The following is a 22,881-nucleotide window of genomic DNA, read 5'->3' as shown; positions in this document are numbered from 1 at the left end:
GATGCACTCGACGATACAGTAGAGTACAGTTCCTGACTCGGATCAGTCATTTCCGGAGCTCAACACACTCCAAGATAAAACTCAACGATGCACTAACTCGTGATACACTTAAGAGACTCTCGGTGCACTCGATTACCAGCTCGGCAGTAGACTACATGATGCTTGCTGACTCTTAACCACTTCCCTTCTAAATTTTTTTGAAAAAAATTGCAAAAAATCATCAAATTTTTTTATTTTATTATTAAATACCACAGAATGAAACAAATCAAAATATGTAAGTTTTAAGTTGAATTTTTAAATTTTTGAAGGTGTAAAAGCATTTAGTTTTAATATTAGTTTACTATCCCGAATTATCTCGGGCAAACAAAAAAAAGTTAAATATTAGTCTTTGTATGATAGTTTTTGAAACAAGAAACAACGCAAAGTGACATCTGACATTCTACACTGTTATCTGGTCTCTTTTCTTACTGGCTTACCGCTGGAATCTCTTTTACGGGAGCACAGAGCACACTGTCTCGTTGAATTTGATTTTTTTAAAAAGAATTTTTCCACCTCTTCATAATCACTATCTGAAAAATCATTGGTTTCTTGCATCATCACCATTATTTTATTTTTTTCAGTGCATCTATCCTTCTTTATACATTACTAATCCACAAGCCGATGTATACTATACAATAGGGAAACACGTGACCAGTCCCTTCAAAAGAACCACGCAACCAACAAAATTTAGCAAACTGCCAATGAAAGCTGAATATTTCCTTTCATTTCCTCCAGGCCGAGTAAAACCGTGATAAAACAAATCGTACTAACAAATTCTGCTTTGCCGCGTTTTCGCGGGATAATAATTAACTGCAATATATACGAACCCGAGATAACTCGGGATAATCAGGCAAGTGGTTAACTGACTCGACTAGGCACTCACTGACTGACTATCAACTCGATGGATTTGACACTGACAAACTCTTCCGCGTACCAGCAGGGTTTATGTAGCTTTTGGCTTTGTTCAAGAACATTCTTGGCTAAACCAGTAAGAATTTGTTCCAGAAGGTTCTCCATCCATCTATGGCATATCACCAATTATGTTTCCAAATGGGTGATTTCTCGCCAAATATGGCAACCCTGCCTTCCATTGCCATTTTCTTGCAACCCTGAACCTGCTTTACGGAGAAGCTCTCTTATGGCACCTGGACATTTCGTAACAATATATTTCTCTAAAAGGAGAGTAAAAAAGAAATAGGAAAGGACAAATGTGAATTAAAGAAACACTGCAAAAAAGCAGTGTAGACTCTAAAAACATAGAATTAATATAAAAGAAAAATACAATAGATTAGAAAACTAGCTAATTGCAAATTAATTTGACATTTATAAATGGTTCTTAATCTGCGATTGAGAGTTTTTTAAATTACTTTTTTTGTGTAGGTACCTGAACAAGCAATAAGAACTTTTTTTTAACAATTTGTATTTATTCATAGGTTTGGGCCAGGGCTTGTTATCTACTGGGCTGGCTATGTTGACGAACTGAATACAAAGGACCAAGGGATATTGCTGAGCGATTCATTTCCTATGCAAATCGATTACATGAATCCATCAATTCTTACAAAAAGAAATTATGCCCTTTAAGTTTATTCATTATTTTTTGTGTAAAATATATTTAAATTAATATAATTTCAATGAGATGTTAAAGCAGGCTTGATAAGTTTTTGATGATAGGCCTTTTATATGTAATATGAAAATTGCTTTCTTTTCAGATGAAACTGTAATATAGTTATTAAGCGTGAATAAGAAATAAAAATGTAAGAAAATATTTTATGGAAAACATAATGTTGTTTTTTATCGCTTTGGGATCTTTCATATTATAGAACAACATATGCCAAACATTTTTCTATAGAAGATATATGCTAACTTGATCTTACAGTAAAAATCTGGAAATTTTATCATCTTATTCTGATTGTAGTAAAATTTTTCCTAACTCTTAAGTTAATAGTATAATTTCTATTCAGTAAGCTTAGTATAATAAACAGTTAATAGTTATTTCAGTAAACAGAGAACAAAATAGTATGACACACTTTGAAAACTTCTTATTGACAATACTAATTTTAAAAACGAATACTATTAGAAGAGATAATAAAATAACGCATTTAATTTAATGATGGCTAATAGGCATCTTTGGCATGTATACCTTACTATAACAAATTGGGTAATGATGTAGTGTGCAATCTACTGCTTTTAAGAATATGTGTAATTTGAAGAGTTGCTTGTAAAATGCTCCAAAATGGTTTTATAGGAAACTTGAACCATTTTCCCTTAAAATAATGTAAGTTTTAAATGAATCTTTGAATAATGGTACTTAATAATAAATAGAATAGTTGAACAATTTTCCAAGGTAGTCTTATTACAAGTCTTTTAATTCTAAAAAGTATTTATTTTTTTTTAACTAGCAATTTATATTTTACAAAATACTTAAAAAAAAATGGAAGCATTTACAAATCTCAACTCAGTTTCATCTGTAGTTATAAAGCCAACTAACTAAAAATAATAGATTGCATACTACATCGCAACCAAAAATTGTTTAGCATTTGCTTTTCTGTAATGGACAAAGATCAAACTTTTCCTGTATTTAATTATCCAGTTTTTGTGTGTAACAAATATTGTTTTATGTTATTAAATAAAATTAGTGAAAGCAACTAGAACTTTACTGGAAGTAAATAATATTCTTTTTCTTTGCATAAAGTTGTTTTTATTAAAACATTATTTTTGAAAAGAACTTGCATGCATGTATTATGCATGATTTCAATTTGTCTTAAAATTTAAATACTGTTTCCCCTTCATTTGGTTAACAATTTTTTACTTATTACAGAAATTTTTGAGTGTTCTGAGATTTCCTTTTGCCATTGAAGATGTTCATTGATTTTTTTGGAAAGTAAAAACGGTTCAGAAATTTAAAATTTCTTTGTTAATGAAAAATTTCATTTGCTTTTTTGTTTCTAAGCCATTTAGTATATCATAACATCCTGTGTAAAGAATGTTGGTTTTATTTCAATTTGATTATTTTACGTTTAGAGTTGTGATGGTTATATTTGAATAAAGAGTTAAAAATAAAATGTAAACAATGTGCAGTAGAACCCTTTTTATCTAAATTTACTGCGGCAGAACTATTTTGAATACACTTCACTTCACTGTTTGAAAGTCAGTATCTGGTGTGGTTTCTACTGGGAGCTTTGACATTAAATCTCACTGATCGAAGAATTCTACAGATAGTTTCTGGATTGACCTTTTTTCCTTTTTCCTTTGAAGATGTTCATTGATTTTTAAACGCTTACTTTTAGATCTTTTTTACATGAGTTCTTGATTCTTGTTGACTAACTTTCTTTGGATAACCACTTCAAGATCTGTTGAGCATGTTTCCCTTTACTTGTAATTTTTAATTATAGTCTGTACAGTTGCATCATTTTTTCCATTAATTTTAGCTATTTCACGATAAAAAAAATTTCTAGTCTTAATTTTATAATAAGTATAATAAGATTTGTCACATCTAAAGAAATTTCTTTTCGTGCTTTCATTTCGCCTTTGGAAAACAGAATCAAGATTTTGATTTTCACGTGTGATTAAGGTGTCCTTATAAATCTAAAAGGGAAGTTAACAGTCACATATGCAAATTTATTGAAGAACTAATAAACTGTATGCTAATTTTTATGATGTGCTGGTTTCAACAAATCTGTATATAATTTCTGTGTTTACCTTATTTAAGCTGTTATTTTGAGGGAAATACTTTTATGAGTGTTTTGACAATTAATATAATTCAACAGTTCAAATTCAAATATTGTTTGAGAAATCTTTGTTTTAATGGGTGTATGTAGACTTGTGTGACTGTATATATATATATATATATATATATATATATATATAATTTATTTTTTGTGCAAATAGAGAAAATTAGAAAAAATTTGAATATTCTTATGTATCAAATAAATTATTTTTGGAAGAAAAATTTTTGTTGCTGAATTCAGAGGTTTCTTTCATCAACTAAATATTTATTTCTGAATGCAGGATACTTACATCCATGTAATGTTGGGGAATTTAAAAGTAATAAAATAAAATATAAGGGTTGTTTTAAAAATATTAGATCTTAATTGTCTTTTTAATTTATCCAACTTAACTGTTTCAATTAGATGCAGGACACTGCAGAATGTCGACTGCATTGTGATAGACCTCTGTAATGACTTGTTTGAAAATTCATTCATTAAAAAGTCAAATACAAGTTAGAATAGCATAACTTGAGTTTTAAAATTCTTTTAGTTCTCGATAATGTTTCAGAACACGGTAGTTAAGTCCTCATAACAATCCATCCAAATGTAAAGGTTTTATTCCTTCCACCGAACACCACCTCCTTAATCTCAACTGATGGATCAAGAAATTATAAAAACATTTAAAGCCATGTTATATTCATGTTTACATCTCTGCAGTTAAAATACTAGATGGAGGAAAGCATGGTGCGCTAATGGCATCTTAGAAGCAATTCAGCATAAGATGTCTAGAAATTATTAAACTCATATGGATAAAAATGAATTCATCATCAATGAATGCTTGCATCAGCATCAGCAAAATGTCAACAATTGTAAAGGATTTCCCTTGATTGAAAATGAAGCCAAAGAAGTCATACGAATTGCAAAAGTAATAGGCTGTGAAAGATTTTCATGTTTAGAATATAAAAAATTAGTTAATAATGATGATTGTGAAAGTAAATGAAGAACTCTATGCTTTTATTACACCAGCCGACAGTGAAAGCAACAATAGTGAAGAAGATGAAGAAACTCTAGAAACAATAAGTGAAGCAAATTGTTAAAAAAAGGCACAAGTATCTGATTTTTTGTAACGGAGATTGAGCCAAATAAAGAAGAAGACACTTTATGAGAGGTATTGAAAAACTTTGTTCCTTTCCTTGGAACATTTCAAGCAAAAATCACCAGCTATTTAAAAAATTAATTCTTTCATGTATCTATTTACTAAGCAGTAACAGAAATCCGTCCAGTTAATTTTTTTGTATTTGTTTTTGCCTTTCATTTACAATAATATTTAAGTTTGTATAAATTATATGTATTTTCTTAATCTCAACTCTACCTTCACTCACTTTTCCCACAGAAACTTAAAGAAATGCAGTTTTGACATACATGCAATGCTAATAATGCAACTCCCACAATGGGCATGGATTTGCTGTAAAATGCTAAAATGAAACATATGTGAACCTAAGAGAAGCTTTATGGCCCTATACATAAATTTGAAATTAATGGATACTTTAAAAATTTGTGGCCGAAAAAAAGATTCTTGAATAAGTGAGAAATAAATATTTTGTGAAATTTGGTTATAAAATAAATACATTGTCTTCTTTATCAAAAAGCAGCTTTTAATAGGTTTGCTATGCTTATAATTCAAATTGAAGAAAGATTTAATGCAAGAAATAATAATAACCGAAGCTTATGCCAAATACGATTTCCCTTTTACATCTAAAATATTCTTTTAACTTGTACAAGAGTATAACGAAGTACATACTAATATAATGAAGAGGAAAGAAAGTTTTAGGACCCCTAAGAATTAAAAAGGTGATTATATTTTCTGACCCTAAGCTTCATGGACTTGAAAGAGATGCCCATCTTCCCAAGTTCATATTTTCTGGCTTCATAGGATTTATGCCTTACTTGCTCATAGTTCTCATTTTCAGACTTTATAACTAAGAACAAAATCAGTGAGCTTAAATAAAATTCTTGCTAGTCAGTGAAAATTGTGCCAAAAAATGAAATGTTTTCTGTGATTTGTAGAAAAATTTAAAATTTGTTTCTAATTAAAAATATATGTATAGTTTTATGCTTCAGAAGTTTTTAAAATTGCTATTTATTTTTTCATAATTCAGCGACTTTAGGGTGCCCAGAGCAACCGCCATGGCTACATGCCTTGTTCATACACATCATAGGATTTGTATTATTTCTCTACATCTTCTTTGAGCATTAGCTTAATGAATGTTAATGAACTTTATATAGTGTCATAAGCATCATAGGATTTGTATCATTTCTCTACATCTGCTTTGAACTAACCTTAAAGAACTTTATAGAGTGTCTTTGTTACACCAAATTGGTCTTCAGTAGAGCTATTCTGAAGTTCTGACTAAATACTAGGGACTCAAGATCTCGGTAAGATAAATTGCCGTCTGAAACATTTTGTTCTTGACTTTCCATTTGCAGTACAGTATATGATCACAAAACAAGTTATAAAAACACACAGCCAGATTTTGTCAAGATATCTCGGTTGACTGATGATTCAATCTTGGGAGACACTATAACAAAGAAATACAGTCAAAAGTCTTTAATCTGGACTCATCAGGACTTTGGTGATTCCGGATTATAGATCTTCAGTTTAAATCTGGTAAGATGGCATGCAGATATTATAAAATTAAAAATATGAAACCGTAATTTATGAAATAAAGAACAATTATGATCTAAAGGGTATCAAAATTTACAAAAAAAAGCTTAATATTTATTTGTTTACTTTATTAAACATTTCTTTCAATGCGCGCATGCGTAAAGCATACATTACGCATAGTCAAAATTAGAAAATTGCAACCAGAGAAAGACAGAGTACATCAAAATGAAATACTACATTTAGTAATGAACTATAAGCAGAATAAAATAAAAACATCTGCCCTGAAGATAAGGGTAGTGCTTACAGATCAACTTCCAGTTCATTGCGCGCCACGACGTTTCCCTCCTCAGAGCAGCGTGAAATTGATAATCAGATTTCGGAATGGTTAGAGAAACAAAGGACATGCCTTTATCCATTTTTTGCAGCAATTCCACTTTTTGTTTGATGGACATCGAAACATGCTTTCGCTTTGTAGATCCTTTGGCAGTATCTAGCATTGGAAATTCTATTTGACATAATCGAAAGTTCAAGCTTACTTTTATAAAATTGCTCTAACAGTCTGCAAAAAATAATAAGCCGGATCCAATTCAAAGATTAAGGAACAACGCAATCTGCAACATTAACTGAAATAGATAATTTGATAATTTTAGCTCAGCTTATACCGTCCGTTATACATTAAACGCGCATGCATACACGCATATGCGCATGCGTGAACTTATTATGCGTTGAAAGTTTGTAGCTTTGAGGTCCGGATTAACGACTTTTGACTGTACCAAGTAAGAGAGTGGGAATATATATTTATATACTTTTAGTGTTGCCGATTGCAACCAAAAAGAGAGATGCACACATGTTATAAGCAGTCCTATTATACAAAATTTGAATGTTCTGAGGCTACTTGTTTTTGAGTTATGCGAAATACGTACCTACGTACAGATGCCACGAAAAAGGTTTCTTCTGAATCCATTTTAAATCAGTTTTATAATTCATTTGGAGAAAAAGAGCCCTTTATTGTGTACTTGCGTATAGATGTCACTCAAAGACATCGTTAAATTGCATTCAAAAGCGATCAAAATGAATATTTTCGTTTAAATACGATACTCGAAAATTTTCACTATTTCAATACTTCCTTTACTTCATACAAGAAAGTAAAAAGCTTTTGTAATGAAACAGATCTAGAATTACTAAAATTTTCTAAAATAATAAATTCATTAATGATATGCGATATTCAGTTAAATTAAATCAATAATTAGAAACATTCATAATTAAAATGAATTAAAATATATAATTAAAAAGTGATATATAACAATGAAATAAAGCATAATAATAAAGTTAAACAAAATATAATGCAACATTATAATAAAAATGAAATATTTTATTTTGAGATCTTAAAATAAATCGACCATTTTTAAAATAATACTTAAAGGGCATTGTTTTGTATAATTTTTATCTTGCAAGCGTTTTAAAACAATCGAATGCAAAAGTTTTCTCTGCAACCAAAGTTACAGTAAAACAACTTTCTAAACTTTTCTCATTTAAGGAACCAGATGGTAAATTAACGTTTACATTTCGGCAAGTTCCTCATTCAGACGCGTAGCTAGGGTTTGAGCGCTCTGGGACAGCTAAAGAATTTCTGCTTCTTTCTGTGTGCCAAGAATGGAAAACATTTCATTTTAAAATTTCGTAACATCGGTTTTGCGTCTCCTGGATGCTGCGCCCGGTGACAGATGTCCCTTCCTTGCCCCACCCTAGCTACACCACTGTCCTCATGTTAAAACTTTTAAAATGATGCATAAAATGGTTTTGTGCGCAATTTTTATTCAAATATATCATTATGCATAAGATAAAAGGGGTAAAGAAAACAGAATCGCTCACCTCTTTGTTTAGCGCTTTTTACAAGAGTAAGAAGGAATGGATTTTGTCAATTTTCTTTTTACTTTTTAAGTGAAAATAAGTCGATGTTTACATGGATAAAATCAAGGGAGTGCGCGATGCCATTTTGGTTCAATTCTCGGTTTTTTTTTTAAGTGAAAATAGGTCGATGTGCAGATGGATAACGAATATATGCAATTTTTAAAAACTCGCCAAGCAGTGGGTGATTCTGCACTTTCCCAAATAAAAGTTAACTTACTAATATATTTGTGTGTATATTTATTAATTTTAAGAGAGTAATGAAGTGGTGTAGGAAGACGGATGAGCGGCCTGCACCGTGTACCAAATTTGAAGGGGTGACAAAAAAAATCACTGTTTTTGTATTAATGCACTTTTTTGTTGCATAAAATACCATGAGCCTTTAGAATTGTTATTGCAGTCTATTGATCTGACGAGTCCTGATTAGGACTTTGTACTGTATTTATGTTTTTCTTTTCTTTTTATTTGTTGTTATGCGATGGATGAACTGAAAGTAGTAGTAGTTATTCGCGCTTTCGTTTTCCATCAATAGATGTCACTACGAAAGTAATATCTTGGCCATCAAGATCAGTAAAATACTTCTTAGAATATTTTAGAAACCTTGCTCCATATTAAAATATACGAAACTTTTCCCCTGAAATACGAAATTGTCGTCTTATGTACTTTTCCTTCGCGATTTTTCCTAAGCTCATTCCGAGCAAGTGCAAAACAAGACATCTGTCTGTTTTCGTCTGTCTATCTGTCTATTATTATCACTGTGACTGTAACGCGGTTCGATTTTTATTTTTGTTTCTGTCTATGAACCGCAATCACATGTAGTTATGAATATACATTCTATTTCTTGTAGTGCGTGGACACCGCGCATATTTTGTCAAACACAAAGATTGAAATGGCGATTTACAAATTATTTTAATATTGCATGGAAGAAAGAGGTAAGGAAATAAAAGATTGAGATTCTATTGGTAAATCAAAATGCGCATAATTTATTGTATTAGTCTATTTAACTCATAACCCTGTAAGCATTGGGGTTCATTGTCAGCATTGGGATCATAATGTTATGGTTTTGTTGTGCTCTGTGATCCGCAAATGTAATGGCGTAATTTGTTGCGCCGTTTGTTTTCATTTAATTGTAGACCTAAACATGTTTAGATAACTAGTTATCCTTACCCGCTTTGCTGTGGATTGCTGAAGTTAATGTTCCTTTACACCTTATGTAGTTCAGTAATTCACAATACAGTGCTTCTTTGTACAGCAGTAATCTTTATTAAGAATTTTTGGATTTAGTGTATGATTTCTTTGTCATGAACCTTTCCCAAAGTTTATATAACCCATATTTTGAAAATTTCTCATTAGTTAAAAATATGAGCTGTTTAAATTAGTGGCTATTCCTTTGCCGACAGTTCTTAGGTTTTAGAATTTAGGTTTAGGTAATTTACAATTTAATTAAATAGTATGATGTGATGTGTGTCCTCAGTGGTTTATTTATTTACTGTTATTTTGTTGAAATATATTTAAAATGGTTGATTCAACTGAAACCAATAAAAAGTGGAAGGGGGGAAAGTTAATGTATTAGTAATTAGTCTCAAACTAAAACTAAATTTGGGGCAAATGTACAGTCTAAAATCGGCAGCTAAAGAACCAAAATGTATTTCTCCCCATAATAAAAACATTTTTAATAGAACCTCTTTTTTTTTTACTAAATTGTAAATTTTACATAGTAAGTATTTATTAAAACATACATGAACAGTAATAAGATTGATGTAAAGGCATATATTCCAATTTATATTTATCTCCGAGATCTAAAAGATCTGTAAGAAATTTCTGATGGTTACACTTTGTAAATCAAATGTATTAACAAATAAATGGTAAATTTTCATACTGATGTTTATTTCAAATAATTAAAATAGTTTGCATAAACCACAAATAATTTAAATTAAAAATTAACAAAATATAAAAACTTTCAAAGTGGGACCAAAATTTGAGAGTAAATAATGACTACCTGTTTTTTCTCTTTTATTCATTAAATTTATCTTTGATGCCTACATGAAAACTATATATATTTTTAAGTAAATAATTGTAAAATTCTTTATTTCTATCTACAATTTTCGGTTAGAGTAGACTGAAGGGTGCCACTTGTATTATCGTGAAGTTGTTATTATTGTTTTTTCTTTTATGGTAACCTGAGTAGTTGAATGTTTTGGAAACCCTATTATGATGTAATTAGTTGTGAGATTAAGGTAAATTTTAAATGATGGGAGAAGATTTGTAAGTGCTTGTGGTGTGTGTTGGTTAGAAAGTACATTGCTTGTTTAGTACATTGTTTGTTAGTGGCTTAGACCAACTGTCGTGAACACTTAGAACTTCACGGGCCACTACATATATAAATTTATATTGGCTGAACCACTAATATGAGTTAAAAAAAAACCCTTAAATCAGAACTTAAAAACAACATATTAATATGAAAAAAGTAATCAACTTTCCAATACATGTAATTCTAGTTTTCATTTGTTAATATAATTTTCAAAACATTTAGTGTTCAGCAGCATGCCTTTATGGAAATTCAGAATACGTCCCTGATTAAAAGTAATAATTAAAACACTATTAACATCTCACTGATACACATATTTCATTTACATTGAAAAATTATATGGAAAGTACAAAAATCTTACCTTCTTGTACATTTCCATATCATTGAAAAGGAACTTCATGAAGAGCAAGAACAAACCGGCAAACACACAGCAATATCAGTAAACTGAAAGTGTTTTGCTGCCAATTTTTAATTATTGTAAACATAATAATCATCACTTACTCAGTAATTGCACCATCAATCAACTGTTAGACAATCAATCAATATTTGCAAACCCCTCCTGCAACTAAATGCAACTAGGGTGACACCCAAAATCAACCTCCGTATCAGGCGGGAGGGCCGGACATGTCCACAAGACCTCTTAAAGAGATTAAACTAGTACTCTTGCTATGCCGGTGTGCCTCAAATCCCTGCGCAGGCTTTTTATAAAACTCTCAAATCCTCCGGGGCTAAACCGAGCCACCGGATGCTTTCACACCACGGGTCTCGGAGACCACCCCGGAGGGAGGACCTCTACAGACCTTTCTCGATTTGGCGATCTGACCGGCCGTTGATGCGCACCTGCCAGTACTACATGGCTGCCCGTCACCGGAGGTCATTACCCGGAATATGCAGATTGACTACGCTACCAGATCCTCCGGTTCAGGGACTTCTGCAATCCCCTTTGGTCCGGCCGTATAAAACGACCTTCCCTCCGGTTCTGGAACTGCCAAGCTCAAAATGCTTTTCTCCCAGAGTAGTCTGTCAGGATATAGGATCCAGCCAGTTGCACCCCAGGGGGTAACTGTTAGACAAAGCAAAAATGGAAACTGATTAATCTTTGGATTATGGTAACTTGGTGATTTTTTGGCGACCAACTCTGCTACAGCAACCCTCTATTTTTTTTTCGCCGCCATTTTGTCTTCACGAAGTAAAGACATATTTCTTTTCTTTTTATTTACTAAACACTTTTTCCAACAATCTGCTATCCAAATTACACTTATGCTAGAAATTTTATGGAACAAAACTGCTTAATCATGACAAATATTAACTGCAAAATTGGGAAAAAGTGCAGAATCGCAAACTCCTTGCTGCGTTTTTCAGAATCGCACATACACATAAACCATGTACACGTCGACTTATTTTTACTTAAAAAAAACATCTCAGAATTGCACAAAAATGGCATTGCACACACTCTTAACTTTATCCATCTACACTGCTATTTTCTCATAAATTACAAAAATTTGCACGAAAATGCAGGAAAATTTTGTGAATCTTAAAACTCGGTAAAAAGCACATATATGAAATTACTTGATCGCGAAAAAGTATATACCCTTTCCAAGGATGAACATTTCCACGTATAAAATAAACATTAAAAATGGTTACAAATACTTAGTGTCAAATATTTAAATTATTTCCATGCACATTTACTTCAACTGAAACGTATACCAAATTGCTACAAACATAAAATTCACAAAATAACTATCATTTAATTAAAATATAACTAAACCATATACACGTCGACTTATTTTTACTTAAAAAAACATCCCAGAATTGCACAAAAATGGCATTGCGCACACTCTTCACTATATCCATGTACACTGCTTTTTTCTCATAAATTAGAAAAATTTCACGTAAATGCATGAAAATTTTGTGAATCTTTAAATCCGATAAAAAGGACATACATGAAATTACCTGATCGCGAAAAAGTATATACCCTTTCCAAGGATGAACATTTGCACATATAAAATAAATAAAATATCCAAAAACTTTTACCTCTAAATTATCTATTATAAATGTCACTAACAAATTCATAACGCAAACATTAAAAATGGTTGCAAATACTTAGTGTCAAATACTTAAATTATTTCCATGCACGTTTACTTCCATTGAAACGTATACCAAATTGCTACAAACATATAATTCACAAAATAACTATCATTTAATTAAAATATAATTAAATTAAAAAACACTACTTAAAATATAAATAAGCACATACATTAAATTAATAAAAATTAGCTTACAATCATAATTACTTTAAACTAAATTATTGCTAATAACAATTTTCCAATAATACCATATTACTTTATTTACTCCTTACATTTAGAACAATGCATAAAAATAATATCCTCAAATAATTAAAAATACTAACTTACCTAATCTTCTTCAGAATCTTGATTACGTGTCCAATAAACTTTTCTTATTTCCTCTGCTAAATAAAAAGCAAGCGTATGTGCGCCTGTTGCAGGATCTTTAAAATCATTCTTATAGTTCACAGCAAGGTACCAGGTAAAATAAATAACTTAATAAAACATCTTTGCTTCTATCTCGCACAACGTTAAAGAAACACTTATCCCTTTCAATCTCACTAAATACCCATTTCGAATTCACTTTAGTTAGGGCCATGGGATCCAAAAATTAATGAACACTGTTTCACACAACACAAAATAAAGCTAAATACAAAATTTCCAGATTTTTTCCCGATTTTCCCCGTTTCCGATTAAAGAACCGTAATTCGTCCATTAATATCACATGACATATCCCATGATCTCTCATTTCCCTCACACAAAATAATGCGTAATCGGAACTGAGTACTGCTCACATTATTCCCAAAGTCCTAGGTAGTAACCTTTATCGCCTACCAAAATGTCGCCAAACTACCTGTTACCATATTCCAAAGATTAGCCGAAACTTTCAGTGATCCAGTTATAAATAAGAATGCAGATGGTCCTCATAAAAATCTATCAAGTTGCCAATTGCCACAGAGGAAAACTGGGTAAAAGTTTACAATTGGGTGCCCCTTGTTTCTTGGCAATTCTTTTTTGACTTCAAGATCAGCGCCAGGAAGGCACAATTTCAAGATGGCCGCTACACAAAACCAAAATAAGAAGTCAAAGAACTGCACAAACTCTGTCTCTATGTACACATCAATCTGTTTTCACTTAAAAAAACATCTTAGAATTGCACAAACTAGGCATTGTGCACTGTCTTAAATTTGTTTATGTACACATCAATCTATTTTCATTTAAATAAAATCAGGAAATTTAAAATGTGTCTTAATTTAAATTCAGGAAGCTAAAACAAAGTTGAAACTATCATGGTAACCAGAAGTGAGGTTTCATCGCCAAAATTTAAAAAAAAAATTGTCGCTAATCAAAGGGGCACCCAATTCTACACTAGAGCCAAAAACGGTGTTATTAACGATTACAATAGCATATGTTTGTAATTCAAAAGGAAAGAGAATTTCAGTTCACGCTATTATTGATAACAGCAGCATATCCATGGGTCCCAACTCTCACTTTCAAATGTTGCTAGATACACCTGCAAAAGTAGCTAAACAGTTGCTAAATTCAGAAGGAATTTCGCTAAACGTAATAGCTAAAATAAAAAAAAAAAAAAAAAAAAAAAAAAAGTATAATCCATATTCCATAATAGGTTTTGTTACTCATCAGTTTTTAAACTGAATCTTCAAAAAATGTAATTAACGTCCCAATTTTTCTGTGGATCATCAAAAAGTTTTCACTGACCACTGGTTAGTGACCGTTAATTTAGACAGTAGAATGGCTGATTGTGGTAAGATTAATTTGAAGTTTCTGTATGATTTGGAATGAAAGGGGAAACAAGCATTAATTGACTGTTGTGTAAATGAAGGTTTACGTAATAGCCATTATAAGTGCCCTGTTTGTAGGAAGAAAATGCATATGGTTGAAAGTTGTAGGATATTTTTTATTCTTATTTTTGTGAATTTATGTGGCGCCGCCGATATATGGATTCTAGTTCAGATAATTTTAGGAAGTTTTTGGATGCTGTTAATCAATTTTGTGTGCGACAGACTAAAGATGCAGATATTTCTAAATAAGATAGGTGGATATTTGCTTTGTGTAGTGCTTAGATGCATGAGATGAATTTCCTTTTTCATGTTGTTTGATTTAAAATGTAGTTTATTGAGATTATGTATTTTTTGTTTGTCTACTGTAGAATTGGTTGCTCCCTTGACTTTTTAAGTGAAAATAGATCGATATGTACATGGACAAAGACAAGGGAGTGCCCAATGCCAAGTTTGTGCAAATTTCTGATGTGTTTTTAAGTGAAAATAGGTCGATGGGGGAAGAAAAAACTTCAGTAAAATTTATGGGTAACCCTTTGGTGACTTTTGGCAGTACATGGATACCGAGTTTGTGCAATTCTTTGGCTTGTTATTTTGGCTTGTGTAGCGGTGATTTTTGCGCGAAAAATCGCCACTACACAAAAACAAAATAACAAGACAAAAAGAATTGCACAGACTTGGTATCCATGTACACATTTTTTTACTATTTTCACTTAAAAAAAAAACTGAACTACTCTTATATGCACCCTCAAGTTGCCGAATTTCGCGCCAAACATTTTTGGCCAGAAACTCCATGGTGCCATATTACTATCTAAATTTTAAATGAAATTTGAACTTTAAGCCTAAAATGTCTTCAAAAATTCGGTTTTCACACATGCAAAAACCACGTTTTGAACACACAATTTGAGCTAAAAATCCGAAACAAAAACAAAAAATTTAGATAACAAAAACGTAAAATTTCTAACCAAAAAAATTTCACAAGAATCCATATACACAGCAATATGTTTTAACTTAAAAAAAAAAAAAAATCTATGAATTGCACAATCTAGGCAGCGAAAGAATCTACGAACTACGCACACCTCGCTCTAATAAATTAACACAACAACAATAAATTTCAAAGAATACCATGTACACAATGTTCTGTTTCAACTTTAAAAAAATATCTACGAATTGCAATCTAGGCAGCGAAAGAATTACGAACTAAGCACACCTCGCTTTAATAAATTAACATAACATCAATAAATTTCAAAGAATACCATGTACGCAGCATTCTGTTTCAACTTTAAAAAAACATCTACGAATTGCACAATCTAGGCACTATGCACTAATCAACAAAATAAACTAAAATAAATTTCAAACAATTCAAAACAACAACAATAAGGACAGATATTCATACTAAAAAACAATTAACATAATATTTTACAAAATAAGAACAAGAATTAAAAAAATGCACTTACCATGAATGAATGCTTTTTCGAACCACGTGCTTTCTATCGGCGAAAGATCCGGAGAGCGAGCCGGCTCTCCGGTCACAGAAGCGTGACTTGTCAGTAAAGACAATTTCATTCAATTCTGCCGTCCACATCCTTCTTTCATTGCACCATTGGCGGCGGAGATGCCTGTGGTTCTGCGTCAAGGGTAGACGAAGCAATGGACGTCTTGCGGATAGACCTCTCTGCTGTAAACGCTGTCGAATGGTACATGCAGACACTAGATGATGTGTTACAGACTGAATGTGCTGTGCTATGGTTTGTGGTGTGACTGAGCAATCCGTCATTGCCGTGGGCACAATGTTCCTGTCATCACGTGAAGTGGTGCACTGAGGTGATCGCAAGTGTGAGGTGAACACGTCGGTCCGTCGTACCCTCCTGCATCCAACGGTTACATATCCGTATTACAGTTGTTTGGTTTCATCTAACACATCTACCGATTTCCCTAAAAGATATTTCACACTCTCGGTAGGCCACTATCAAATGATGATCGCTGTTTACTATGAGGCATAATTGATTGTTTTGTTTGAAAAAAACACTATTGCCGAACTTGATATCGTCGAAAACTCCAAGCCTTATAGCGCTTTGAAGTGGTGCCATAGGCACACGTGATGTGTGTCTGTGCTGAAATTTTAATCATTGGCATATCTCACCTCCACTAATGCATGTTGTAAATTTCATTTTATTTGCATGCTTCCTTCAGGGTGTTGCATTCACGGTGGCCAGCAGTGTATATATATTGATATATCCTGTGTTTTATGTTTATATGGGAACATAAAAATTTCCTCCATTGTTTAGTCTCATTTCAGAAAATAAGTTTCCATATATTTACTTCTTATAAGAAAAAGTTATAATTCTTGACTATTTCTAACTTGAGTGAGCAAATAGAGGCATCTAATGCTTAGTGGAAGAATGTTGCAAAATTGTGTGTACATAAACAGTAGAATTTTTATTTATTGCGTCTTTGAATTTACAATGCAGAAACCTGCAAGTTTTGGATAATGTCTCCTGTCCAGTGGAACAGATTGTTGCAGATGGTGTTTATAAGTGCAAAATAGCTTAAGGAATTTAATAAATGTGAATTTAAAAAAATGACAATGTTCTTTTTGAAATTGAACAGACAACAAGCAAATGGGATGTGAAAATGAGATTCCTAAGAAGATACCTAGTAAAAAAAATGTGATGGACTATTTATGATTTTCAGTTACTTAACTGAGATATGTTTTTTTCCAAAATTATAAGAGTCATTTTGATTGTCATCATAAAATTTATGCTGATAAAAAGAGAACTGAAATTTTTCAAATGATTCTTGTTAATGTTTTCTTCAGTTAAAGGAATTCTAGCTATTTATCTAGGTGAAACATATTAACCTTCTAGGCGGCAAGAATATTTTTGTGATATCTGTAAGAACGTATATATACGTGCATATTAAAACATGTCAAAGACAATATATCAAAAATCCAAGTATGAAATACCAGCAAAGTTTTTGCATTAAAACTAAAAAAATAATTTGTTCTCATAGTAGTTTTGGAAAATTTGTGCTTTCTTAGTGAAAACACTGGCCGCTCAGAGGGTTAAACTATTCTAACTGATCTAGGTGTAATTTATTATTTTAGCATTTATTTTTTTTATCTTTCCTGGAAGATTAGCATAAAAACGATTTATGAATACAGCAGTGGTCTTCATGTTTCAAGTTTCCTTAAATCAAAACGAAAAGTTGAAAAGATAATTATAAAGTACTCATACCAATTGACTAATGTTTATCAACAAAAAAATTAAGGCTATATTTAGTTACCTTTGAAAATTAATCAGAAATTTCGGAGTGTGGGTTGCCCTGAAACACGATATCAGCAGCAACGTTTTTGGTTCTAGATTCTTGCATAATACTCAGAAGTTTCTCAAACAGTTATAAGCATTTTAATACCATTTGGGGTAGCATAAGTGAAAAATCTGTCCGAATGTATTTGGATACAAAAATAAAATATAGAAACATATTAAATGCAAAATGAAATCTGACTTCAGATAGCATCAGTAGAATTATGCCTTGACAGTTTGTCTGAAAAAATGCAAGCAGACCCCAGCCACTAAAGGTACTCTTCTGTTATCGGGACATGATTTAGAATTGTATGTATGCATGGATGGATGTGATCACGTATGCATGTATCTATGTATGTACATATACAGATGTGTGAATACACACATATACATATATGCACATATGTACATACATTCTGGGGGTAAAGTGAATAATCGCCCACTTACTTGTTTCACGCTTGTTACAAGAGTAGGAAGAATTGGATTTTTGTCAATTTTCTTCGACTTTTTAAATGAAAATAGGTCGATATGTACATGGATAAATTCAAAAGAGTGCGCAATGCCATTTATGTGCAATCCTGAGATTTTTTTTAAGTGAAAATAGGTCGATGTGTACATGGATAACAAGTACAGTCAAAAGTCTTTAATCCGGACGTCCATAATCCGGAATGATCTATAATCTGGACCTCGAAGCTACAGACTTTCTGCGCATGTGTATCATTCATGCATGTGCATATGCATTTATGCATGAGTATAGTACCTTTACGCATGCGCGTCTAATGTATAACGGATGGTATAAGCTAAGCTAAAATTATCTTATTATCTATTTCAGTTAATGTTGCAGATTGTGTTGTTCCTTAATCTTCTAATTGGATCCGGCTTATTATTTTTTGGAGACTGTTAGAGCAATTTTATAAAAGTAAGCTTGAACTTTCGATTATGTCAAAAAGAATTTCCGATTCTGGAGCTGCCAAAAGATCTACAAAGCGAAAGCATGTTTTGATGTCCATCAAACAAAAAGTGGCTGCAAAAAATGGGTAAAAGCAGATCCTTTGTTTGTCTAACCATTCCGAAATTTGTTTATCAATTTCACGCTGCTCTGCAGGGGGGGGGGGGCATCACGGCGCGCAATTAACTGAGAGTTGATCTATCAGCACTATCCATATCTTCAAAGCAGATGTTTTTATTTTATTCGGCTTATAATTCTTTACTAAATGTAGTATTTCATCTCGATGTACTCCGTCTTTGATATGATTTAAATCAAATTCCTCGTCATTATAAATATCACGAATACACATCAAATAGTTTTCTGGTTGCAATTTTCTAGTTTTGACTATGCGTAGTGTGTGCTTTACGCATGCGCGCATTGAAAGAAATGCTTAATAAGGTAAACAAATAAATATTAAGCTTTTTTTTTGGTAAATTCTGATACCCTTTAGATCATAATTGCTCTTTATTTCATAAATTACGGTTTCATATTTTTAATTTTATAATTTCTGCATGCCATCTTACCAGGTTTAAACTGATGATCTATAATCTGGAAGAACCGATAATCCGAAATCGCCGAAGTCCTGACGAGTCCGGATTAAAGATTTTTGACTGTATATGCAATTCTTAAAAACGTGCCAAGCAGTGGGTGATTCTGCACTTACCCCCATTCTGGGTCTGGTCCCGATAACAGAAGCGTACCAAAACATAATATTTCTAAAGATTCTACGAGTCGACAAAGTTTGAAAACCCCTGGAATATAGTAAATGGTAATTCATATGGTATAAATTTTACCATTCATTAGCAGAATTTAACAAATGTAAAAATCTTAATTATAAAATATATTAAATTTTATTTCAACATGATTAAATAAAGAATACATACATCATTAGAAAAAATTATGAAATAATTTTATATGAAAGGTAAACATTTAAGGTTTCATTTTCATAAATGAATAACCAGTTTATTTATTTATTTTTTTTTTAATTATTGAAATTGCATTCATTGTAGTTTTTAATAGCAACTAAGCGGTAAAATCCTAGTATACAGTACGGCCTTGGCACGATTTTGAAAATTGTCAGCAACACCAAAATGACTCATTTACTGCTCATCATAATGTTGCCAAAAGTCGCTAAATCTCATGCACCGTATACAAGGATTAAACGAATTAAACTATTGAGACTATTGTTCTAGTTTCTTAGTTTTTGTGTTTTCTTAATGGGCTGGGTGTCAATTTAAACAGTTTGGTATTAGTAGTACCTTACTTCAACATTGAATTATTTATAATTTTCTAAATTTAAATAAAACATTTGCATTTAGAAATTTTATTTTTGGTTGTAATGGCTTTCATCGTCTGATCTGATTTTAAAATCATGAGTTTGCGAGATATTTTTTACGGCTTTAATGGTAAGGAAAAAACATTTAAAACTGTGAGTTTCAACTTTTAATCTTGAGTGTATGCTTGCTATAGAATTTATTTTTGGAAATTAAGGTACTTATCTCTTTTTATAGGTGATAAATCCTCCCTACTGCTTAATATCCAGAATAATCTGCACAAATTCTCAACTTCAGGGATGCCACAGATATGAAATTCAGGTGATGGACCAAAATAAGTCTCCAGAATTGGAAACTCTGTATCACTGCGAGGCATTTCTAAAGGATAATTTTAACATAATAGATGCTCGATACTTTAGATTAGTTACTACTCCTAATGAATGTAATTATTTGGATGAATTACTACGGACTAAAGAGTTTAAAGATATTTTATCTCGATCGTCTTTCTGTTATGATGTCAATTTTGCAAATAGTTCCCAAAGTCTTCTGCTATATTCAACTTCACAACAACCTTCAGTAGAAGATATTATTAATAGCTCTGTAGATACTAAATCTGAATTATCAAACCACTTGTTGCTATCAAACGGCAGTTCTGAAGTAAAAGAAAATGAAATCAACAAACCAACTGAGCAACAACTTATGATTATTATTAATAGATTAACTAATATTGTAAGTATAAATTCTGTCTATGTATCTAAATGTAGAAACTACAAAGTGTTTAATTTTGAATATGTAGTCTGCTTTCTGACAATTTTTTTTGTTTTGTTAAACACGAAGGAAAAAGATACATATAAGTAAAAAATTACGTTTGTCATTAATTAAAAATGTATTAAGTTATTTTGAAAGAGTTCTACAGTGTTCAAAAGTATATAGAACTACTTTAATGTTTATTTAATTAATTTTTTCCATAATATTTAGTTTATAATGTAATTAAAATCTTGTAATTTAGGTTAAGATAATCTGATAGCTCTAGGAAAGTCAAAGTGATTGTTTTACTTTCTTCTTTTTTTTAATTTCTTTGCAGAGAACGTTATTTTGGAAATCAATGTGTCACTTTTTGTAATTTTTTTGCTGTTTTATTCATATCAGCTTAAAATTGTCAGTCCTTTTTATTTTATCTCTTTACGATCACCTACTTCTTTATCCGGCTGCAAGGGAATGATAGGCAAATATCTGCAAACTTTGTGCTTTATGATTGCTTGCTTTTTCGATTTTGTTTCAGTTATGAAAGGCTTAAAATATAAAATTAGACAGATAATTTATAATGGTGGAATTTTTTAAAAAAAAGTTCAAAAGAGTTTGAATTAACAGAAAAAAGTTTTTTTTTTTTTTTGTTTTTTTGTTTGTAAAGTTATTCTTTTTAAGTTATTGCCAAAAGAAGTAAAATAGTTCATGCGGGATGGGGAATTCTTTTGATATCAAAGTAGAGTTATTAAAGAAATGTATAAAATTCAACAAATAGAAAGTTATGCTTTGTTTTCATCTTTCAGTCAGTTTTTAAATGATTTATAGTAACTGAAATATTTTGCTAAAATACAGGGTGATTATAATTAAAATTGCAATTTCAAAACGCTTTAACTTTAAAACTACTTGACTGCTGACTCAGAATGACTTGATATTTTACCAGAACAATTCTGAGGTAGTGGAATTTTGTTTGAAGAAGAAAAAAAAACAGTTCCAAAATTTGTCAATAGATGGTGCCGTCAGTCTTCACATTGCTGCCGTGGGTGTATAGTCGAAAGGAAACAATAGTCTCCAAAGGTTTACGACAATTTAATTAGTGAAAAGACAAGAATACATATTTACAGAGAAAACAGCGATAGTGGCAAGAGAAGCTTCACGAAACAAGCACCTTATGGATGATTAACACTTAAGTTGTTTGATATGCTCTCCTCCTTGTTCCGCTGCTAATTGGAAGTGCGAAACTGCATGTTCCACAACAGATCGGAGGGTATCTGTGCTGATACTATGAATGTAGTGTGTGATGCTTGCCTTCAAGTCAACCAGATTCGCTGTCCACCCACTGTGAACAGCATTCTTCAGATATCCCAAAAGTCACGCAGCTTTAAGTTAGCAGAGCGTGATGGCCATGCTGTTAGAAAATGGCAGCTTATGATACTTTCATCTCCGAAATGAGTGATCAGCAGTTGCTTCACACCAGTAGCAATGGGCAGAGGAGTGCCATCTTGCCTGAATATTGTGCGATCCACACACTGACGTTGCTGAAGTACCGGAAGGACATGCTTACACAAAAGTGTTTCATACCGCTTGCCAGTAACAGCGCAGGTAATGGGACACGCAGGTGCAATCTTTTTGAAGAAGAACGGACCGGCGATTAGCGCTGCCGTTATTCCGCACCACGCAGTGACCTTTTCAGAGTAAAAAGATAATGGCTGTAGCTGGAACTCATTCTTGATCGCCCACATCCTGCAATTTTGCCTATTTACAGAACCTTGCAAATGGAAATGAGCTTTGTTAGACCGCAGAATATTCCAAGGCCATTCATTATCCGCGTCCATCCGGGAAAGAAATTGTAGTGCAAACGATTCACGTATTTCCAGGTGAGCAGGTAGCAGCTGTTGTACGTGAGTTATCTTATATGGGTAACAGTGCAAGATGTTCCGTAGGACTTAACACATCGTGCTGATGGGCATATCCAACTTTTGACCAATACCCTGTGCGTTGCTGATTCCTGTATCACTGTTTGTCTATTCTTATAACGTTGTGGCCACATTTTCTATTGCCGCAGCCAAAACTGGTTT

The 22,881-nt window shown here is 32.0% G+C and overlaps 2 protein-coding genes across 3 annotated transcripts in view; both read left to right on the top strand.

Moving 5' to 3' along the window:
- LOC118201125 (CDAN1-interacting nuclease 1) overlaps window positions 1-1,804 on the top strand; it is a 98,321-nt gene extending 96,517 nt beyond the window's left edge. Inside the window, exon 12 of the mRNA XM_085822996.1 lies at window positions 1,473-1,804. Coding sequence (XP_085679122.1) covers window positions 1,473-1,620 — 148 coding nt within the window. The 3' untranslated portion in view covers window positions 1,621-1,804. The remainder of the gene's footprint in view (window positions 1-1,472) is intronic.
- A 7,290-nt stretch (window positions 1,805-9,094) lies between these two features.
- LOC118205247 (uncharacterized) overlaps window positions 9,095-22,881 on the top strand; it is a 31,833-nt gene continuing 18,046 nt past the window's right edge. The window contains exons 1-3 of one of the 2 annotated variants that reach the window (XM_085821973.1): window positions 9,140-9,251; window positions 19,313-19,554; window positions 20,297-20,788. In XM_085821973.1, the coding sequence (XP_085678099.1) occupies window positions 19,552-19,554; window positions 20,297-20,788 (495 nt within the window). In that variant the 5' untranslated portion in view covers window positions 9,140-9,251; window positions 19,313-19,551. Of the gene's footprint in view, window positions 9,252-19,312; window positions 19,555-20,296; window positions 20,789-22,881 lie in introns of both variants that reach the window. The other variant, XM_085821972.1, reaches the window with a different exon arrangement.

The sequence above is a fragment of the Stegodyphus dumicola genome, chromosome 8 (genome assembly GCF_044657685.1).
Source record: "Stegodyphus dumicola isolate Sdum_Otavi_A_Nest chromosome 8, ASM4465768v1".
Lineage (NCBI taxonomy): Eukaryota > Metazoa > Arthropoda > Arachnida > Araneae > Eresidae > Stegodyphus > Stegodyphus dumicola.
Note: the sequence above shows the minus strand (reverse complement) of the source record. Positions and strands in the feature narration are given on the sequence as shown.